This window comes from Orycteropus afer, unplaced genomic scaffold (genome assembly GCF_000298275.1).
Source record: "Orycteropus afer afer isolate SDZICR_OR568_19922 unplaced genomic scaffold, OryAfe1.0 scaffold00196, whole genome shotgun sequence".
NCBI lineage: Eukaryota > Metazoa > Chordata > Mammalia > Tubulidentata > Orycteropodidae > Orycteropus > Orycteropus afer.
The window spans coordinates 5182361-5202779 of record NW_006921783.1 but is presented as its reverse complement, the minus strand read 5'-3'; the positions used below and the strand labels follow the sequence as shown (position 1 = coordinate 5202779).

At 39.1% G+C, this 20419-nt stretch overlaps 1 protein-coding gene across 1 annotated transcript in view; it reads left to right on the top strand.

Moving 5' to 3' along the window:
- The window catches only part of ACACA (acetyl-CoA carboxylase alpha), a 260973-nt gene that overhangs the window by 65551 nt on the left and 175003 nt on the right, over positions 1–20419 (top strand). The window contains exons 10-15 of the mRNA XM_007947891.2: positions 1094–1303; positions 12629–12799; positions 14401–14562; positions 14915–15078; positions 19228–19378; positions 20238–20341. Of these exons, the coding sequence (XP_007946082.2) occupies positions 1094–1303; positions 12629–12799; positions 14401–14562; positions 14915–15078; positions 19228–19378; positions 20238–20341 (962 nt within the window). The remainder of the gene's footprint in view (positions 1–1093; positions 1304–12628; positions 12800–14400; positions 14563–14914; positions 15079–19227; positions 19379–20237; positions 20342–20419) is intronic.

The following is a 20419-nucleotide window of genomic DNA, read 5'->3' as shown; positions in this document are numbered from 1 at the left end:
CCCACTCCTCATGTATCACATGGTTAGGTTCTAAAGACCAGGTCATTGTGTGAAAATTGGCAGTATGTGAGAATGGAGGATTTTTTTTCCCTGTTTTCAGACCATTTGTCCAATTTTTTTTTATTTAGAAAATATCATAGAAATAATAACAGATAAGATTTACTGATGTGCTCATCACTATAACAAGTCTAGTTATGGATTATTTCTCTGCAGAGAAGCTGCCTTACGTGACTGGAGGGCCCGTGGCTTAATCACTTTACCTTCCTCCTGTACTGGGTTAGACCCGCCCTTGTGGAGCTGCCTCCAAGGCTGCACTGTACCCCTCTGCAAGCTCTCCATTCACGATCTCAGAGCCTGCTCTGCCCTCCGAGCCTGGCAATTCACCAAGGCTCGTGGCTTCCTGCAAGAGTGCTAGGAGCCTAGCTGTGCACTCAGCCCCACCAAGGCAGAGGCTTTAGGTCCAATTTGTCTCATTTTGAGATGTCGTGAAACTTGCACGTTTCTTTTAGACATCCTCTCTGATCCCTCGTTCTTTCTACATCAATTTTGAGCTGAGGGGCCTCAGGATACATAGGAGCTGGGAACCAGAACAGGAGCCCACAGGCTCAGTGCTGCCTGTGTGTCCACCCAGAGGCTATGGCCACAGACAAGACTGGCCCATGTGGCAGTTGAATGCAGCACCCCCAACAACAGGAGGTAATAGAGTATGTGAGGCAGTGCAGCTCAGCTTCCCAGAGGCTGCCTGGAGACCCTCCTCTAGGGAAGGACGCTCTGCAACTGTTGCCGCCATGCTGCTGTCTCATTAATGTGCAGAATAGTCAGATGGTAGATTTTTCACTATTGTCGTAATGTGCAATGTTGGATAACAAGATTGTCAATAAGTGAGGAGTAGGTGTATTTATTATATAATGAAGAATGCAGTATCTGAAATATAAAAGTGCATGGATTATATTTTGTTCATTTATTTATTTTTGCTGATTAACATGGTTCCTGACACTTCTAGATATTTGCTTGTTGAAATTTTGAAGTAACTTACCAGAATAGCAAAAAGGGTTACCATTGAAGAATTTGTTTTATTTTTTTTTTAACATAGGTGCAAGCTGAAGTTCCTGGATCACCTATATTTGTAATGAGACTAGCCAAACAGTCTCGTCATCTGGAGGTGCAGATCCTAGCAGATCAGTATGGCAATGCTATCTCCTTGTTCGGTCGTGATTGCTCTGTACAGCGCAGGCATCAGAAGATTATTGAAGAGGCACCAGCTGCTATTGCTACTCCAGCAGTATTTGAACATATGGAACAGGTGTGCATCTGAGATGCTCAAATTTCTGTTTTATCATACTGAGCTGCTATAGATTAGTTCATGTACCAGTCTGAGAATAGCAGAATTTCAAGCAGAGATTCTGGATAATTGATAGGATTTTCCACCCTGGAGGAAAAAAAATCTGTTATTCTTTCTCTAGAAGAGTCACTGATAAAAATAGCTAACTCTTTTTTAAAAAGATAAGTATACTGTTTTGAGTAGGGCAAAAGATAAATGTTTTGGAATTTTTACTCATATTTTGACTTGCTAACAAGTTTCTAATAATAAGTAGTTCTGTTTTCTAGGTTGGTTATCATTGAGTTTTCAGATGAATTTATTCAAATACATTATATCTTATTCGCTAAGTATTTTTAAAATTGATGTAATCTGTGGTTTTCTGTAGACTATAATCTCTCAGAGATACTGTAGGATATCTTGGAAGCAGTTCTAATTTAGGGGTCTAAACATGGTCTTCCCTGGAATTATGATTCAATCTTTATCTTATTAGAAATGTGTTTTCCACTTCTTCTTTCTTCTGAATTCTGTGAGCTAAATATATGGTAATCTTTATTGCAAGTTTAATTCCTACTCCCGTGAGCCACATGCACACATGTGTATTAGAATGCAGCATTAAATTGCTGGCAATAAAGAGACTTCTAAAATATAGTGGCTTGAACAAGTTTCTATTTCTTTCTCTCTTAATAGTTCAGAGATAAGCTGTACAGGGCTGGTACTATGGCAGTGCTCCATATAAGAGACCCACTCTGCCATCTCCTAGTACAGAGTCAGCAGACTACAACTCAGCCCAAATCTGACTTGTTTTTGTAAATAAAGTTTTATTGGAACACAGGAATGCTCATTCATTTATATATTGTCTGTGGCTACTTTATCACTATAATGGCAATATTGCATAGTTGTATCAGACTTTTCTGTAAAGCTGAAAATAATTACTGTTTTATTCTTCACAGAAAAAGTTTGTCAGCCGTTGCTCTGGGCTGGTGTCATCATCTTCTTGATTAAAGCTAGCTCACAAGATTATGTTCACATTGTAGCCTATGGAAAGGACCAAAAAGGGGACATAGAGGGCAAGCATATAAAAACATGATCTAGGAATCACATACCACTTCTACTCACATACCACTGGACACAATTTAGTTACAAAATCACACATAGCTGCAAGGTATGTTAGGATTTATAGTCACTAGCTGGGTGGCCATGTGCTCAGCTAAAATTCAGTAGTTTCTAGTACAAAAAAGGATAAAGTAGAAAGAAGTTACCAGAGGGCAATTAGCATCTGTACCATAGTCTGTTCTCTGGTTACCTAGTATCCTTTCATATCCTTTTCCTTGGGGCTTTGAACTCATTCTGCCTAGGTCAGTCATGGTTGAGGAAGAGTCAGGGGAACAGATCTGAATTTTTAGAACTTGAGTGCATAGCAACCAAACACCTTGCCCACAGAGTGGGAAATAGCAGTACCCTGGCTCAGGATGACAGCTGGCTACATCATTTTGAGTGTGTATCACTCTCTATGGTTTTTACCAATAATCCTGTCTATCTCACCAGGCTCCTGAAAGGACTTGCTACTCCTCTTCTGAGTCTCCCATTCTAGGGCTTCAGCTTGTAATTTTTTTCATTCCAGTTATTGTTCCTGTTCACCCAAATTTTAAAATTTAGATCTCCTCTGATGTGCTTCATCATCCATTACTGAACCAGTCCAAACTGGTTCAAAACGCTGCTTTTCCCACACTGCCTTCCCCAAGGAATACAGCCCAAATCTGATCCAGTTGATATATTTAACTGAAAGTCCAAGATCACTGGGTGATGTACATTCCTCTCCATTAGATATGCATGTGACTTTTCATGGGACAGTGACCTAAGATACAAATTATCTCTACCACCTTGTTATCTGTCCTCCCTTCATATGTTCAGAATACAGTGGTATAGTATGAACATGGTCATTCCCATTTGGAAGAGGGGAAATGGAAAATAACATAGCAATCATTGGTCTATTGTTGTTAGCTGCTGTCAAGTCAGTTTTTACTCTTGGAAACTCTCTGTATAGCAGAACAACACACTACCCAGTCCTGTGCCATCCTCACAATTGTTGCTGTTTGAGTCCATTGTTGCAGCCACTTTGTCAGTCCATCTCATTGAGGGTCGTCTCCGTTTTTGCTGACTCTCTACCTGGCATGATGTCCTTCTCCAGGTACTTCTCCAAAGTGCGAGAGATGGTATCTGACCATTCTCATTTCTAAGGAGGGTTCTATTTATACTTCTTCCAAGACATATTTGTTTGTTCATTTGGCAGTCCATGGTATACTCAGTATTCTTTGCCAACACCACAATTCAAAGACATTAGTTCTGTCTTCCTTATTCATTGTCCAGATTTTGCGTGCAGAGGAGGCGCTTAAAAAACCATGGCTTCAGTCAGGTGCACTTTACTACTCAAGGTGTGACATCTTTGCGTTTTAACACTTTTACCAAGGCTTTTGTAGTAGATTTGCCCAGTGGAACACATCATTTGATTTCTTGACTGCTGCTGCTGGTGGCTGTTGATTGTGAATTCAAGTAAAATGAAATCCTTGAAAATGTCAGTTTTTTCTGAGTTTATTGTGATGTTATTTATTGATCCAGTTGTGAGGATTTTTGTTTTCTTTATTCTGAGGTGTAATCCATACTGAAAGCTGTAGTCTTGATCTTCATCAGGAAGTGCTTGAAGTCTTCTTCACTTTCAGCAAGCAAGGTTGTGCCATCTGCATGTCACAGATGATGTTAATGACTCCTCTCCTTTCCTGATGCCGTGTTCTCCATATAGTCAAGCTTCTTGAGTTACTTGCTTAGCATAGTTGGATTAAGTATGATAAAAGAATAAAACCCTGACACACACCTTTCCTGATTTTAAACCACACAGCATCCCTTTGTTCCGTTTGAACAGTTGCTTGTTGGTCTACGTGCAGGTTCCACATGGGCACAATTCAGTGTTCTGTAATTCCTATTCTTGACAAAATCATCCATAATTTGTTATGATCCATGTAGTCTAATGACTTTGCATAGTCAATAAAACATAGGTAAGCATCTTTCTGGTATTCTCTATTTTCCATCTGACATCAGCAATGCTATCTTTCGTTCTACTTCCTCTTCTTAAAATCTGACTTGAATTATTGGCAGTTCTCTATGTATGTATTGCTACAACCGTTTTTTGAGTTATCTTCAGCACAGTTTTACTTGAATATGATATTAATGGTACTGTTTGATAACTTTTCTATTTTGTTGGATCACTTTTCCTGGGAATGGGCACAAATATGTATCTCTTCCAGTCAGTTGGTCTGGTAACCATCCAACATTTTTGGCATAGACAGTGAACACTTCCAGCATTGTATCTATATGTTGACACATCTCAAATGGTATTTCATTATTTCCTGGAGCCTTGTTTTTCACCAGTGACTTTAGTGCAGCTTAGACTTCTTCCTTGAGTGTCATTGGGTCTTGATCATATGCTGTCTCCTGAAATGGTGGAATGTTAACCAGTTCTGTCTGTTACAATGACTGTGTATTCTTTCCATTTTCTTTTGATACTTCCTGTGTCATTTAATATTTTGCCCATAGACTCTTTCTTTAAATACTCCAACTTCAGGCTTGGATTTTTTTATTCAGTTCTTTCAGCTTGAGAAAGGCCAAGAATGTTCTTTTTTGGTTTATTAGCGCCATTTCTTTGCACATATCACAATAATATTTTACTTTCTTCTCAAGCTACCCTTTGAAATCTTCTGTTCAGTCTTTTACTTCATCATTTCTTCCTTTTGCTTTAGCTACACTATGTTCAAGAGTAAGTTTCAGAGTCTCTTGTGACATCCATTTTGGCCTCCTTTCCCCCCCCCCCTTTCTGTCTTTTTAATGACCTTTTGCTTTTTTCATGTATGATGTTCTTGATATTATCTCACAACTTGTCTCATCATAGGCCATCATTGTTCAGTACATAGAATCTATTCTTTTTTTTTTTTAATTTTTATTGTGCTTTGGGTGAAAATTTATAGAGCAAATTTGTTCTACATTCAACAGTTCAGGTACATTTGATTTCACGCCCTGCTTACCATCCGCGACCTTAACAAACTCTCCTCCCCTCTTGTCCCTGTGACTACTCCCTCCCGTGCCCTTCTTACTATGCATTCTTGTCTGTCCTGCTTTCCCTCTACGTGAATGCTGCCCCTGTGGTGCCTCATGGCTGATTGCTCTAAGGGGTTTATCTCCCTAGAGTAGGTGAGTGCATCACCCTGGGGTAGGTGTTCTGCATGTAGGTCTTTCTACTGTTGGGCTGAGAGCCAGTCCATGAGAGTCAGTCCAGTTCTAGGCCCAAAGGCTAACCTTGAACTAAAATTTTGGAGATTCCACCAGACTCTATCCAACTAGTAATTCTGGTCATTCTTGTGTTTTGTTCCACATTTTTACTCCTACTCTATCCAGGATCTTCAGTTTTGATCCATTTCTAAGTGGCTGGCATTGGTAGCTAGGTGCCATCTAATTCTTCTGCTCTTGGGGTCATGAAGGCTAAGGTCCTCATGGTCCATCTTATCCTTGGACTAATAATTGTTTCCAGATGCCTTTAATTTTCTTCACTCTTTCATTCAAATGAGAGAAGACCAATAGTTGCATCTTAGATCATCTTAGATGGCTGCTCAAACCTGGTTTTTTTTTTAAATATTTTGGAGCGTTTCCTCCCCTCCCGGTAACCAAAAAAGAAAGTTTCCTTTCCTTGACTTTTTACAATAACAGACTAATACAATATTTGTCCTTCTGTGATTGACTTATTTCACTCAGCATAATGTCCTCCAAGTTCATCCATATTCTGTGGTGTTTTGCAGATTATACATTATTCTGTGTGTGTGTGTGTGTGTGTGAGAGAGAGAGAGAGAGAGAGAGAGAGAGATTGATTTGGGTGAATATTTACAGAGCAAATTCAGTTTCCATACAGCAGTTCACATACACTTTGTCTCATGACATTGATTGCAATCTCCCATAATGCAACAGCTCCCCTCCCACATCCTCCCCATAGTTACCTCTTCCCAGTGTCCTTCCCTCCCATGCACTTCTACCTCCTGAGCTGTCTCCCTGTGCATACACAGCCCTACTATTCTCCCATGAGTGTTCTCTCCAAGAAGTGTGTCTACCTAATGTAAATGTTCAGCTCATATGGCTGTCTTTTGTTTGGCTGGAAGCCACAGGAGTGAGTTCAATTCCAGACCTGAAGGGCAGCTAGGGGCCATAGTCTCAATGGTTTCATCAGGCTCTATCAGACCAGCAAACCTGGTCCCTTCCTCCCCTCCCCCCAAATAATTTTGAGTTTTGTTCTACATCGTTCTCCCACTTTATCCAGGATGCCCTACATAGATCCCTCTCCTAGTGGTTGACAGTGGTAGCCGGGCACCATCCAGTTCTTGTTGTTTCATAATCGTATAGGCTGCAGATTGCATGGTGTACCAGTCAGCTGGGGTAATTGTTTGCATGCATCTTTGGTTTTCTTCATTCTTCTTTGCTCTGAACGAGGAGAGACCCATCGTTGCACCTAGATGGCAACTTGCAAGCTTTTAAGATCCCAGTCAGTACTCGCCAAAGTAGGATGTGGAACAGTATTTTTGTGTAGTGTGTTATGCCAATTGAGCTTGATGTCCCCTGCAACTATGGTCCTGAGCCCACAGGTCCACCTACTCTCTCCCTTTGAGTAGCTGGCTGTGGCCAAGAGGTGACTACAACCTTGTCCCTTGTCAGCTATACTATATACCTGGGAATTTTTACAGAACATACCAATACACTTGCAGAAACGTTGTCTGCCAGCCCTATACATGGTCTTGGGCATACTCCCCCCTGCATAGACATACATAATAGTTCAGCCTGTCCACCCATCTATCCACCTGTATATCCATGTTTGCCTTCACTGACAACACAGTACTGTGTGTGCTAAAGGGTTTGTTTATCTTTGTTGTCTGTACCTCCCATGCATCTCTGTATGTCTTCCTCAGTGCTACCATGTTGATCATTCACATTTGGTGCATTGCCCTTCTCTTCACTCAAATCACTACTTGTCTCTACCTATCTAACAGTGTTCCCTCCCTTCCTCTCCCACCCCTAGTAACCAACAAAGAAAGTTTCCTTCCATATATAAACCTTTCCTTGACTTTTTACAATAACGGATTAATACAATTTTTGCCCTTCTGTGATTGACTTACTTCACTCAGCATAATGTCCTCCCACGTTCATCCACGTTATGCAGTGTTTTGCAGATTCTACATTACTCTTTAGGGTAGTATAGTATCCCATTGTGTGTATGTACCATAGTTTGTTTATCCATTCTTCTGTTGATGGGCCCTAGGTTGTTTCCATCTTTTTGCTATTGTAAATAGTGCTGCGATGAACATGAGTATGCATATATTTATTCTTGTCCTTGCTATCACTTCTTTAGGATATATACCTAGCAATGGAATGGCTGGGTCAAATGGTATTTCTAATTCCAACTTTTTAAAGAATCTCCATACTGCTATCCACAGTGGTTGTATCATTTTACAGTCCTACCAGCAGTATGTGAGAGTCCTAATCTCTCCACATCCTCACCAGCATTTGTTATTTTCTATCTTGTTGAACTTGTCCACCCATTACTGCTGGGGCCACATGGTATCTCATTGTTATTTTGATTTACATCTTTCTAATGGCTGATGATCGTGAACATTTCTTCATGTGTTTGTTGGCTGCCCTGTGGTGAAGTGTCTATTCATGTCTTCTGCCCATTTTTTAATTGGATTATTTGTCTTTTTGATGTTCAGATGTTGGAGTTTTCTATAAATTTTAGAGATAAGTCCCTTGTCAGATATGTCATTACTGAATATTTTTTCTAATCTGTAGTTTCTCTTTTGACTTTTGGAGAAGTCTTTTGAAGTACATAAAAATTTAATGTTTAGAAAGTCCCATTCATCTATTTTATCGTCTGCTGTTTGTGCATTTTGGATTATGCTTAACAGTATTTAGGCCATAAATTAAGGCCCCTAATTTTGCCCCTATTTTTTTCCTTGAGGAACTTTATAGTTTTAGGTTTCACATTTTATCTTTGATCCATCTGGACTTAGTTTTTGTGTATGGTGTGAAGTACGGATCTTGTTTCATTTTTCTTGAAATGGGTGTCCAGTTTTGCCAGCACTATTTGTTAAAGAGACTGTCTCTTCCTCCGTGTAATGGATTTCAGTCCTTTGTCAAAAATCAGCTGACCATCGGTCAATGGATCAATTTCTGGGTTCTCAGTTCTTTTCCACTGGTCTGTGTGTCTGTCGTCGTACCGATACCAGGCTGTTTTTTACTACTGTGGCTGTTTGGTAGGTTTTGAGATCTGGGAGTGTGAGACCTCCTAGTTGCTCTTCTTCTTCAATAGTGCTTTGCTTTTCTGAGGTCTCTTTCCCTTCCAGATAAAGTTAGTGATTGGTTTTTCCATGTCCTTAAAGAATGTTGATGGTATCTAGTTTGAGATTGCATTGAATGTATAGATTGCTTTGGGTAGCATTGACATTTTCACAATGGTCAATCTTCCCATCCATGAGCATGGTATGTGCTTCCATCTATGTAGATCTCTTATGGTTTCTTGAAGTAGTGTTTTGTAGTTTTCTTTGTTACAGGTCTTTTGTGTCCCTGGTGAGATTTATTCCCAAGTACTTTATTTTTTTGGTAGCTGTTGTACATGGTATTGATTTCCTTTTCATCAGTCTCTTGGCTGATGTAGAGAAATCCAGCTGATTTTTGTATGTTGCTCTTGTATCCTGCCACAATGCTAAATCTCTCAGTTAGGTCCAGTAATTTCTTTGCTGAGTCTCTTGGGTTTTCTAGGTATAGGATCATATCATCAGCAATAAGGGATAGTTCAGTCTCCACTTGAAAGCTTTTAAGAGCACAGTCACTACTCACCAAAGTAGGTTTTGGAACAAGATTTTTATGTACTGTGTTGTGCCAGTTGAACATGATGTCTCCCAAGACTATGGTCCAGAGCTGGCAGGCCGGTGATTTTCTCCCTCAAGGTGTTCGGTCATCTCTGAGAGGTTATCCAACTCTGTCTTCTGTTCCTTCTGTAATGTGTGTGGCTAATTTTGTAGCACAAGTGCATATGTAAGATTATCTTCAGCCAAATCTATCCTTGGTCTAGAGTATGTTCCTATTCACCAACCCCTACCTCATCTTCTCACTTGTCTATACATTTATCCATAGCCTGGTGTTTGGTGTTAGTGGTAATGCAGCATTGTGCATATACTAGTATTTGCATCTGTTGTCTGTATCTTATGTACATGTTTCCATGTCCTTCTATTCCCCAGTGTCGTTATGCTGGTCACAGAGTCTTTCTGTACCCTCCCTCACCTCACCCAAATCAACATGTGACCCTCAACTAGTCCAAAATTTTCCCTCCCATCCCCAGTAAACAACAGGCCAGATTTATGGTTTCTTTAGTGAAAACCCTAAGTAAACCTTTCCTTGACTTTTTCAATGAGGGCTTATACAATATTTGTCCTTTTGCGATTGACTTACTTCACTCAGCATAATGTCCTCCAAATTCACCACCTTTATGAGATGATTTGTGTATTCTTCATTATTCTTTAACGTAGCATAGAATTCCATTGTGTGAATGTACCATAGTTTTGTTATGCGTTCATCTGTTGATTTAGGCATTTAGGTTGTTTCCATCTCTTTGCTATAGTGAATTGGGCTGTGATGAACATGGGCATGCATATGATAGCATCTATTCTTAAGGTGACTCTGAATTCAGGTGGGATATACTGAAAGTTGTGCTTCAGTTTTCATTTACTTGTTTTAATTTTCTTCAGTTTCAAATTGAACTTATATTTGAGCAGTTGATGGTCTATTCCACAGTAGGCCCCTAGCTTTTTTCTCACTGATGATATTGAGCTTCACCATTGCCTCTTTCCACAAATACAGTCACTTTGATTCCTGTGAATTCCATTCTGCAAGATTCACGTGCATAGTCACCATTTAAGTTGTTTAGAAAAGGCATTTCTAGTGAATAACTCATTCTTGCAAAATTCTATCATGTATTTTCTGGTGTCATTTCTGTCACCAAGGCTGCCTTTTCCAACTACGGCTGCCTTTTCCAACTATTGCTCCCTCTACTGTGTTTCCAACTTTCACATTGCAATCATCAGTAATTATCAATGCCTCTTAATTACATGTTTGATCCATTTAAGACTATAGAAGTTGTAAAATTCAATTTCTTCATCTTTAGCATTATTGGTTGGTGCATAAGTTTGAATAACAGGCAAAAATTTGTAGAGCAGAAATTGTGATGATTTCCTGCCATGTAGTAAAGTAATACCTCAATTATTCCTTCTGTCTGCCCCTAGTTCTGCTCTTTGGGATAAATTCCATGCCCATTGTTCTTCATAGCACTTGGCTTTGCTCATTATGAAGTTTTTCCTTGTTTAATTTTCTCTGCGAGTTAGGCTTTGAAAACTATACCTTCTTTGACAGAGCTGACTTCGGTGCAGGATTGGGGGCACAATGATAGCTCCAATCATCAGTCATAGGCTTTTGAAGGCCAGATTTGTGGTTTCTTTAGTGATACAGTTCCTTCAAAAACTTCAAAAACTTCTAGGCTGTTTGCTTCCTGTCAGCTTTATGTTAGAGTAACCAAACTCAAAGATATTTTTCCAGGTGATACAGAGTTATCCTGTTTAATTTACTGGCTTCTGTGGTTACCCCATTTCTCTCCTCAGTTTAATCCTAACCTTGAAACCAGCTGAAACTAATGTGGCACCCTTAATCTGACCTTTGACATCTTATTGCTGCTAATCTTCTGATTTTTAGAGATGCAAAAGCAGATGTTTTCAACTTTCTGCCTTTTTCAAACCATTTTATTAAAGCTTAGTTGGCATGTGGTTATCTTTCCATGTGGTAGGAAACAGCTTACCAAATGTTTTATTATGCCATAAGTTGGCCACCAGCTTTCCAGTCTACAATATCTGTTACCTTGCAACCAACCACCCTATTTCTAAGCCAGTATCATATTTATATTTTCAACAGCAGCATCCTACCTATAGTTAATACTTTTTGTATTGCTTTAGGGTTGGTTCAGTGGTAGAATTCTCCCTTTCCGTGCAAAAGACCCAGACTTGATTCCCAGGCAGTACACCTCAAGCACAGCCACTACCCATCTGTCAGTGGAGGCTTGCAGGTTGCTGTGATGCTGAACAGGTTTTAATGGAGCTTCCAGACAAGAAAGAAAGGCCTGATGATACAATCTAAAAATCAACCAATGAAACCTTGTTTATTACAGCAATCTGATCTCCAACTAATCATGAGGACTAGGCAGTGCTTCATTCCTTGTGCATGAGTTGGGGGTTAACTTGATGTCAACTAGTAACAGGATATAGGTTTAGCTGATATAACAAAGCAATCCAAAAAATACAGTGACTCAAGTAAGATAGAAGTTTGTTATTCTCTTCCATAGTAGTCTGAGATAAACTCTCCAAAGCTAGTTGTTGTTGTTATGTGCCGTGGAGTCGGATCTGACTCATAGCAACCCCTCCTTGGGTTTCCGAGGTGGTATCACTATGGAAGTAGATTGCCCAACCTTCCTTTTGAGGAGTGGCTGGTGGGTTTGAACCGCCAGCCCCCTGTGGTTAGCAGTCAAGAGCCTTAGGCATTGTGGTACTACAGCTCCTCCAAAGCTAGTAGGACAGTTCTTTTCCATGAGGCTATCTTGACATTCAGGTTCTATCTTGTTTTGCCATTCTTAGCATCTTCTCATTTGCATAGTTGAAACTGGCTTGCACTATCATGGCCATATTCCAGTTCATAGGAAGGGGAAAGCCTAAGAATGGAGGGCAAGGGCAATCAATTTCCTTTTCAAAAACATGATTTAAGAGTTGTGCAAATGTCACTGAATAGTGTTGACATACCATAGGTCAAAGCTTAATCACTAACTATAAGAGAAATTAGAAAATCAAATCCCTAACTGGGCAGCCATGTTCCTTCAAAGAAGGAGAGAATACTGGGAACACTAGAAACTAGGGAACAGTGAACAGTCTACCACATTGTGTATTTGCATCATTTCTGATTGGTAAGGTTGCTTGTGATCCAAAATGAAAAATCCTTAGATTTCTTACTTTCCATTGAGTTTGTCATTCATGTCCAGGGATCTTGTATAATAATGAAACAGTGTGAAATTTGCTATAATGTGGCTTTTATAAACATTGGACAGTTGAGTTAGAGAGAGGCTAAAGGTAAGCAATGGTCCAGCAGTGGAAAAGGTGACTTACTTATGTTCATTTATTTTTCATCTTTGAGTGTGCGGTAAAACTTGCCAAAATGGTTGGTTATGTGAGTGCTGGCACTGTGGAATACCTCTACAGCCAGGATGGCAGCTTCTACTTTTTGGAACTGAACCCTCGGCTACAAGTGGAACACCCTTGTACAGAGATGGTTGCTGATGTCAACCTTCCTGCAGCACAACTCCAGGTGAGTCACTCTGATTTGAGAAGATTGGAATTTTAGACATACCTGAAAAACTGGTTTGACCAGTGTCTGATAAGAGAAAACACCTCCTGTTTGAGCTGGTGGCATAGTAGTTGAAGCATTCAACTTCTAAACCAAAGGCAGCAGTTTGAACCTACCAGCCATTCCACAGGAGAAGATGAGGCAGTCTGCTTCTGTAAAGATTTACAGTCTTGAAGCCCCCATGGGGCAGTACTAAAAGGTTCTGTAAGGAGGGTTGTTATGAGTCTGAATCAACTCAAGAGCAGTGGGTTCTTTGAGTGCCATGTAGTGTTTATCTTGTGGTTGTGTACATAGTGGGTTGGTTTTACATATATATGGTACCAAAACCAAACCTCCTGCCATTGAATCATTCTGATTCATAGCGACCCCTGTAGGGTTTTCAAGGCTGTAAATCTTGATGGAAGCAGATTGCTTCATCTTTCTCCTATGGAGCAGCTGGTGGGTTAGAACCATGAATCTTTTGATTATCAGATAAATGCTTTACCTACTTAACCGGAAGAGCTTCTTCCAATATAGTACAGACATACGAAAATTACTATTATTATTATTATTTTTTAAGCCAGATACATCTGATGTAAACTCATATTTTAGAAAGAAACTTTACAAATATTATACTTTATTCAATTGTTTCACTATGGAAGCTCTGGTGGCATAGTGCCTAAGGCATTTGTCTGCTGACTAGAAGGCTGGTGGTTCAAACCCACCATCCACTCCCTGGAAGGAAGGTTGGGCAATCTACTTATGTAGCAATACTGCTTTGGAAACCCAAGGAGGGGTCACTGTGAGTCAGATCTGACTCCACGACAATGTTTGCATTGCATCATTATAGGAAACCTTACAACTTTGGAATTGTTCCCTACTCCTCTTTTCTATGTTGGAGAAATTCCATACCAGAGTTGTGGTCAGGGGTTTTTCTCTAAGATTGTGGTATCCCACATTTGTATTTGTTTTGATTTTTTTAATTTTCCGAGATTTGTTTTTATAATGTACAAAGTGCAGTTGTCAATTACTGCCTCCTCTTAGCCCAGGAAACAGATGTTATTGGAAGCAGTAATTGCTGATGATAAAGCCTGGCATTATTATTTATAGCTAATATATTCTTTGCCCTCACTAGGACCCTCCTCTAGGTTCCCATTAAGGACTAAAGATTTATTTACTTCTTCGACTGTTTTGTGGGGCTGAAAAAGATAATTATGACATAGTTAGAACTTTTTAGCAATCTGAACTCATTGAATAACCATTGTTACTGACATTTCCCTTGGATACCTTCATTTTGGTTCCTTGATAGAGAAATGACACTAAGGGGAACTCATGTCTATTGCTTTAGGGATTTGGGGACTTTTTTCAGGAGTGAGGAATATCTAGCAAGTTATCTATAGTGACATACCTTGTTTCAAGTACCCTAGAGTTAGTTGTTTAGTAATTGTACAATAAGACTATAAAAATAGAAAGTTTTAGTTTTTGGCTAATTAAATGAAAAACTGTAGGTAATTTGATATCCTTCACATTTTAAGGAAAATACTGTGGAAAATGAGTGGTGTGTGTGTTTTATTAACTTTCAGATTGCCATGGGGATACCTCTGTATAGAATCAAGGATATTCGTATGATGTATGGAGTATCTCCCTGGGGTCATGCTCCCATTGATTTTGAAAATTCTACTCATGTTCCTTGCCCAAGAGGCCATGTTATTGCTGCTCGGATCACTAGTGAAAATCCAGATGAGGTAACATGCCACTTACAAAGTTTACACCTTTTATCCCCTTGGGAATGTTAGATAATATCTGAGGACATACATCTGAAATATCTTGAGACTTTTTCTGGGGAGGGAAATTTATAGAGGTTTTGGTTAGAAGAGTTAAATAAGTGATTACTGCTCCATTGGTCACTTAATCCCACTTTAGCACTAAAAGATCCTCGCTGGATTTATAGCAATAGACTTTGGCTCTTAAGCTTTTATGATCTTTGTGCACCATTTCTGCTTCTTTGTATGATTAACAGCCCAAACAATGAATATATATGTATTCTCTTCCTTGGAACTATAATATAGTCTCTCATATTCAACATTCTTTTAACAGGGTTTTAAGCCCAGCTCAGGAACAGTTCAGGAATTGAATTTCCGCAGCAATAAGAACGTGTGGGGTTATTTCAGTGTTGCTGCTGCAGGCGGACTTCATGAATTTGCTGATTCTCAATTTGGTCACTGTTTTTCCTGGGGAGAAAACAGAGAGGAAGCAATTTCGTAAGTATAAAAGCATTTTACAAAAAAAATTCATACTAATTTTCAGTGAAGCTGTGAGCATGGGAATGGGAGCCACTTACCTGATAGAAAAGTTCTAATATGGACAACTTCATTGCTGAAAATATTTTAAATCATACTAGCATTTATATTTTGTTAAATTTTACAGGGTTTGACACACAGTTACCTGTTTGTTCTAAACCTTTTTAAGTTTTTCTTTGTTTCAAGTAGTTTTGGTAGGCTTATATGATTGATTATTTTAAAGGTATCGTATTTTCCTTAGACACTATAGTGGTAGGGGAGAAGGAAGATTCTAGACCAAAAGTTTGTGCAAAAAGAACAGGGGGTGGCATCCTTCTCTGACCTCTTAATTTCATAAGGGGGAGTCTCCCTCAAAACTTTTACCAATTCTGACACCAACTGTCCCTTCCATAGCACTTAATACTCTTCTGGGTTTGCTAGTTTGCTAGTTTGCAATGACTACACAGAACTCAACAGACAGTGCATACAATTTATAGGGTTTATTAAAGAGTAACAGGTTACAATTGAGGTTTAAGAACATGCTCAGGATGCACTTTGATCAGGACAGTCTCCCCTTGGCCATGCCCTCAGGAGTGCCTCTCTTTGGCCCTTGACCTCTCGGCCTGGTCTCTGCCCTCCTCAGGCAAGTGTTACAAAGCTCTGTGGATAGGTACACCTAGGTGTACTCCAGTCAGCTAGCAAGCGTTCTGCCCAAAGGCACTCAGCTGTCTCACTCCCTAGGCTAACAAGCCCACTGCTCTGCCTCATGCTGGTCTCTCGGTGCTCTGTCTCGTGCCAGTCTCTCAGTTCTGCTGCCACGTTATCTCTGCTGTTCGTCTCTGCCAGGGGTGTCCAGTACAGGGATCTCAGGTCCAAGGACTCCCTTCACTCTATCTCTAACTCTTAACTCTTGATGGCGGTGAGATCCTCCCTTCTGCCTCTAGGAGGGCTCATTTTAAGCCTAGCTGGATGACAAAACTGACCAATCCCCACATTAAGAGTTTCCTAAATCTTATTTCCATGATCCCACCACAAAGGTGCTTTCTAACTTTATTTACATTACTAACAAGCTATCCAATTCCCTTGGTGGGCCATAAGCCCCTTACTTTGCATAGTTCCACCCAGTCATCTGATGGGAGTGAGAACAACTATGACTAGAAAAGCCATACCAAGTAATTCACTGCACTGTGTTGTTGTTGTTATGTGCCTTTGAGGCAGACCCTACTCATAGTGACCCCTCCTTGGGTTTCCGAGGCAGCATCACTACAGAAGTAGATTGCCCCATCTTCCTTCCGAGGAGTGGCTGGTCGGTTTGAACCGCCAGCCTTCTGGTTAGCAGTTAAGTGCCTTAGGCACTGTGCTACCAGAGCTTCCTCAGTTTGACATAAATAAATGATAGATGAGATCCACAATTTAATATGAAAATAAAGATATAACTATAAATTCCTATAATTATTAAAAATAATAAAATTATGCTGCTTGTTTTATGAGAAGAACTGTCCACATTGCTTAGATAAGAGATCCTGGTGTGTTATAAAATATAGACACAGCTTCTACTAATATAACTGTTACATCATAAACATTATTAATTAATAATAGACCTTACATATTAAATTAACAGAAAATTGACTTGTCTTAAAAAGTAAGGCCTAAGGAGATACTTTAGACAATGCAGATACTTTAGAATATCTATCCAAAATATATGTTTATATTTTTTAATTGTGTATAGTTTTGGACCAGACATTCAGTGCCATTCCCTTGATCTTTGAAATGTATACAAATAATAGGTAATAAATAACTATTCATTAATACTGTTAGTTATCAATAGTGTTCCAGAAGTAAGGAAGTATCATTATTTCTGTTTTGTCTTCTGTAATTCTTTCCATGTATTCAAAACTATCAGTAGAGTTTTTCAAAATTAAGACAATGGTACCAATAAAACTATGTGGTTTACACTTGTCAGTTTTTATCACTGTCATATCCTGCTTTGCCAAAGTATGAACAGTGTTTATACTAGAGCTTGCAAACTGATGGTTTCCAGGCCAGTCTCAGCCTGCAAATATATTTTGATTGGCTCACAAAGTGTTGATTTTTTTAAAAACATTACTTATATTTAAAAATTGAGAGATTGAAATACAAATCTGGATTTCTGCCTTTCCTTCAGAAAATGGGATGATGGCTTTATATTCTGCTTGGCAAAAGTCAGCTGAAACTTTGATCTTTTTTTTAATGTGAGACATGAACTCTCTAGTTAACCATATCACCCGCCTGATGTGCCTCACTGATTTATGTTCCGGAGTGGTCTCTGAAAGCATTTAGATTTATGGTCCTGATTCAGCAGACCCTGTGTACATTCCATGGAACATATATATCCTATTTCCTAGGTCAGAAGCCTTCTTACTTTCTGACCTACTCTGTACAGTTCTCTTAATGAGATTAACTTTTAGCTAATTAAAAATAGGGCCTCTACAATAAACTTGCTCTTAATACAAAGCATTATTTCTTGAGGTCAGAAGTTTTTTTGTTGTTGATGATTACATTAGGTCTGTATTCTTCAGCTTTATGTTCCAAGTCTTATTAATAACCCTAAGTCATGTTCCCAGAGTTATTTCTCATCATTTGTAGTCTAAATACTATACTTATCTTGTTGCTGCAATATCTGACCATGGTAAGCAGTCAGTAAATGTTTGCTGAATGAACGGATTCCCCACTAGTCCCCTCTACTCATACTCTCTGCTTTGGTCATACTGTTTATCCCCGTACACAACTCTTTTCTTCCCTCTTAACTTTCATTCTTACAATTTTTTTTTTTGCTCCCTCATTGACCACTCAAAAAATGTTTACTGAATATCTACTTTATTCTGGTTCTAGGGATATAGGTATGACCAAAATAAGGTCTCTGACCTCATGGAACTTTACAATCTAAAGGAAGAGGAAAATAAGCAATTAAAACAGTGTAGTAAGTGCTGTGATAGTAGGTTTATATAAGGATGTCATAGACACTTAAAGACAACTAACTCAATCTAGAGGGGGTTCAGGGAAGGCTTCCAGGAGGAAGTGACATCTAGACTGATAGCTGAAGAATGTATAGGAGGAATAAACCAGGCCAAGGGAAAGGCACAGAAAAGGAGAATGGAGGTGGAAGAGAGAATAATGTTCAAGGCTGAGGGAATGCCTGCACCAGCTGAATAGTATTCCTGTCACAGTTGAAATCCCAGTTACATTTTCAGCCTGTATCTGATTTTACATTCTTCACGAAGCTATGAGTAGGTGGATTTTTATCCCTTCTTAGGACCTTTCCAGCATTTTGCTTGTGTATCAAATGTCTTTTATGATATTCTTCCTTGTACTTTAAAAGTGATTATTATATCTTTACTCTTTCCCTTATGAGCCTAGAGTATGTGTCTGAGCATGTGAGATGCATAATAAATTATTTGTTAAAGTACTTGTTCTATGCAGGATAGGTACTGGGCAGAAATATGCAGAAAAATCCCATAATGCTAGAAATTGTATTAAAATTAGACCATTTTCTACTTACTTGGGAAATTATAAAAGTAATGACCAAGTGAATTACACAGATGTTTTAAAAGCAGCTTAAAAAGCACTCTCATGTGCAGTGTCAAGGTGATAGCTGACTGCACTCACGCGGTTGTCTCATTGTTTATAAACCTTTTAAGTTATTAGCATTTGTCAAAATTTATTAAACTGTATACTTAAAATATCGTAAAAAAAATACTGTAAATTGTACCTCAATAAAATAAGGTGTAAGAGTGGAAGTATGCCCGAATCCCAGTTAGCCATCAATAATGATAGAAAGATGGAAGCCTAATAAGGGAAAATTGAGGATGATTTGTATATAATGTGTTTTATGCTCTTTATATGTGAAATGAGTGTGATTTGCTGATGATTTTATGGTAAGTGTGTGAATCAGTAAGTGTGCTGACTTGCAGATTCTCTCTACCTGCAACACCCACTAGTGAGCACACTCATGTGTGTGCCCTTTTTTGTTCTGGATTTGTCTGTCTCCACTCCCTCTAAAGAGTTTGAAGGAAGGGAACAATTCTTCAAAATGAGTGAAAAAACACTAAAATATTTGTTGCTGAAACAGATCTGCTTCTGTTCTTCTCCCAGAAACATGGTAGTGGCTTTGAAGGAGCTGTCTATTCGAGGTGATTTCCGAACTACAGTTGAATACCTGATCAAATTGTTGGAGACTGAAAGCTTTCAGTTGAATAGAATTGACACTGGTTGGCTGGACAGACTGATAGCAGAAAAAGTACAGGTGTGTATTTTTCCACTTGCAAAAGCAGCTCTGGGATTGGATTTTTATAGGCTTGTGGTATGATCTGTCTGTATCACTAAATTTGGTTCTTGATCTACCTGGAAAAATCTAGGGATTAGTTGAATTTTAGCATTGTAAGAGTTCCCCTGCCTGTATTATAGTCATTTGATAAGTTCTACTGTTAAATGTGTTTCAGAATTACCAACATCTATAGTTCTGCTTGGGAGTTCTAGTAGCATAGTGGCTAAGGCACTTGACTGCTAACCAGAAGGCTGGCAGTTCAAACCCACCAGCCACACCTCAGAAGGAAGATGGGGCAATCTACTTCCATAGTGATACCGCCTCGGAAACCCAAGGAGGGGTCGCTCTGAGTCTGGTCCAATTCGATGGCAAATAACAACAACAGCAGCATAGTTCTGCTTAGAGGAGCCTCATTTAAATCAGAGTTACCCTTTGTTTCTGAGTTATCCAAGATTTTATATAAAATTATTAGATTGCTGGGTAGTTCAAAATTTGAGTACTCACCATTTTTCTTTGACATACCAAAACCCAAATCTTTTGTACCTTTTAAAATTTATTTCTGTTAAAAACTTTGAGTGGCTCAGTGGAAATTATAAGAAGAGTGGTAGAGGGAAATGTTTCCCTTCTAATCTTTTTGTTCATCTCTATTCAAATGAGGCTTCTATTCCAATTCTAAAATTATTTGTACTCATTTTTATTTCAAAAACCATTTGGGTAGTAAGGATGGCGATTTTCAACATAGCTGTTTTTCCTTAGCAAACTTGATCCTGATTTGAATTTAGGGGCCATGGTGCCAAGTGACCATGCTTTCAATCTACTCTCTCTCTCTTCCTTTTAGGCAGAGCGACCTGACACCATGTTGGGAGTTGTATGTGGAGCTCTGCATGTGGCAGATGTGAGCCTGCGGAATAGTGTCTCTAACTTTCTTCACTCCTTAGAAAGGTAGGCTTTGTTTCTTCTAGGTTGTGCAAGCTAACAAGGGGTCCTGATTATAGGACTGAAGCTCAAAGACCTGTTTGT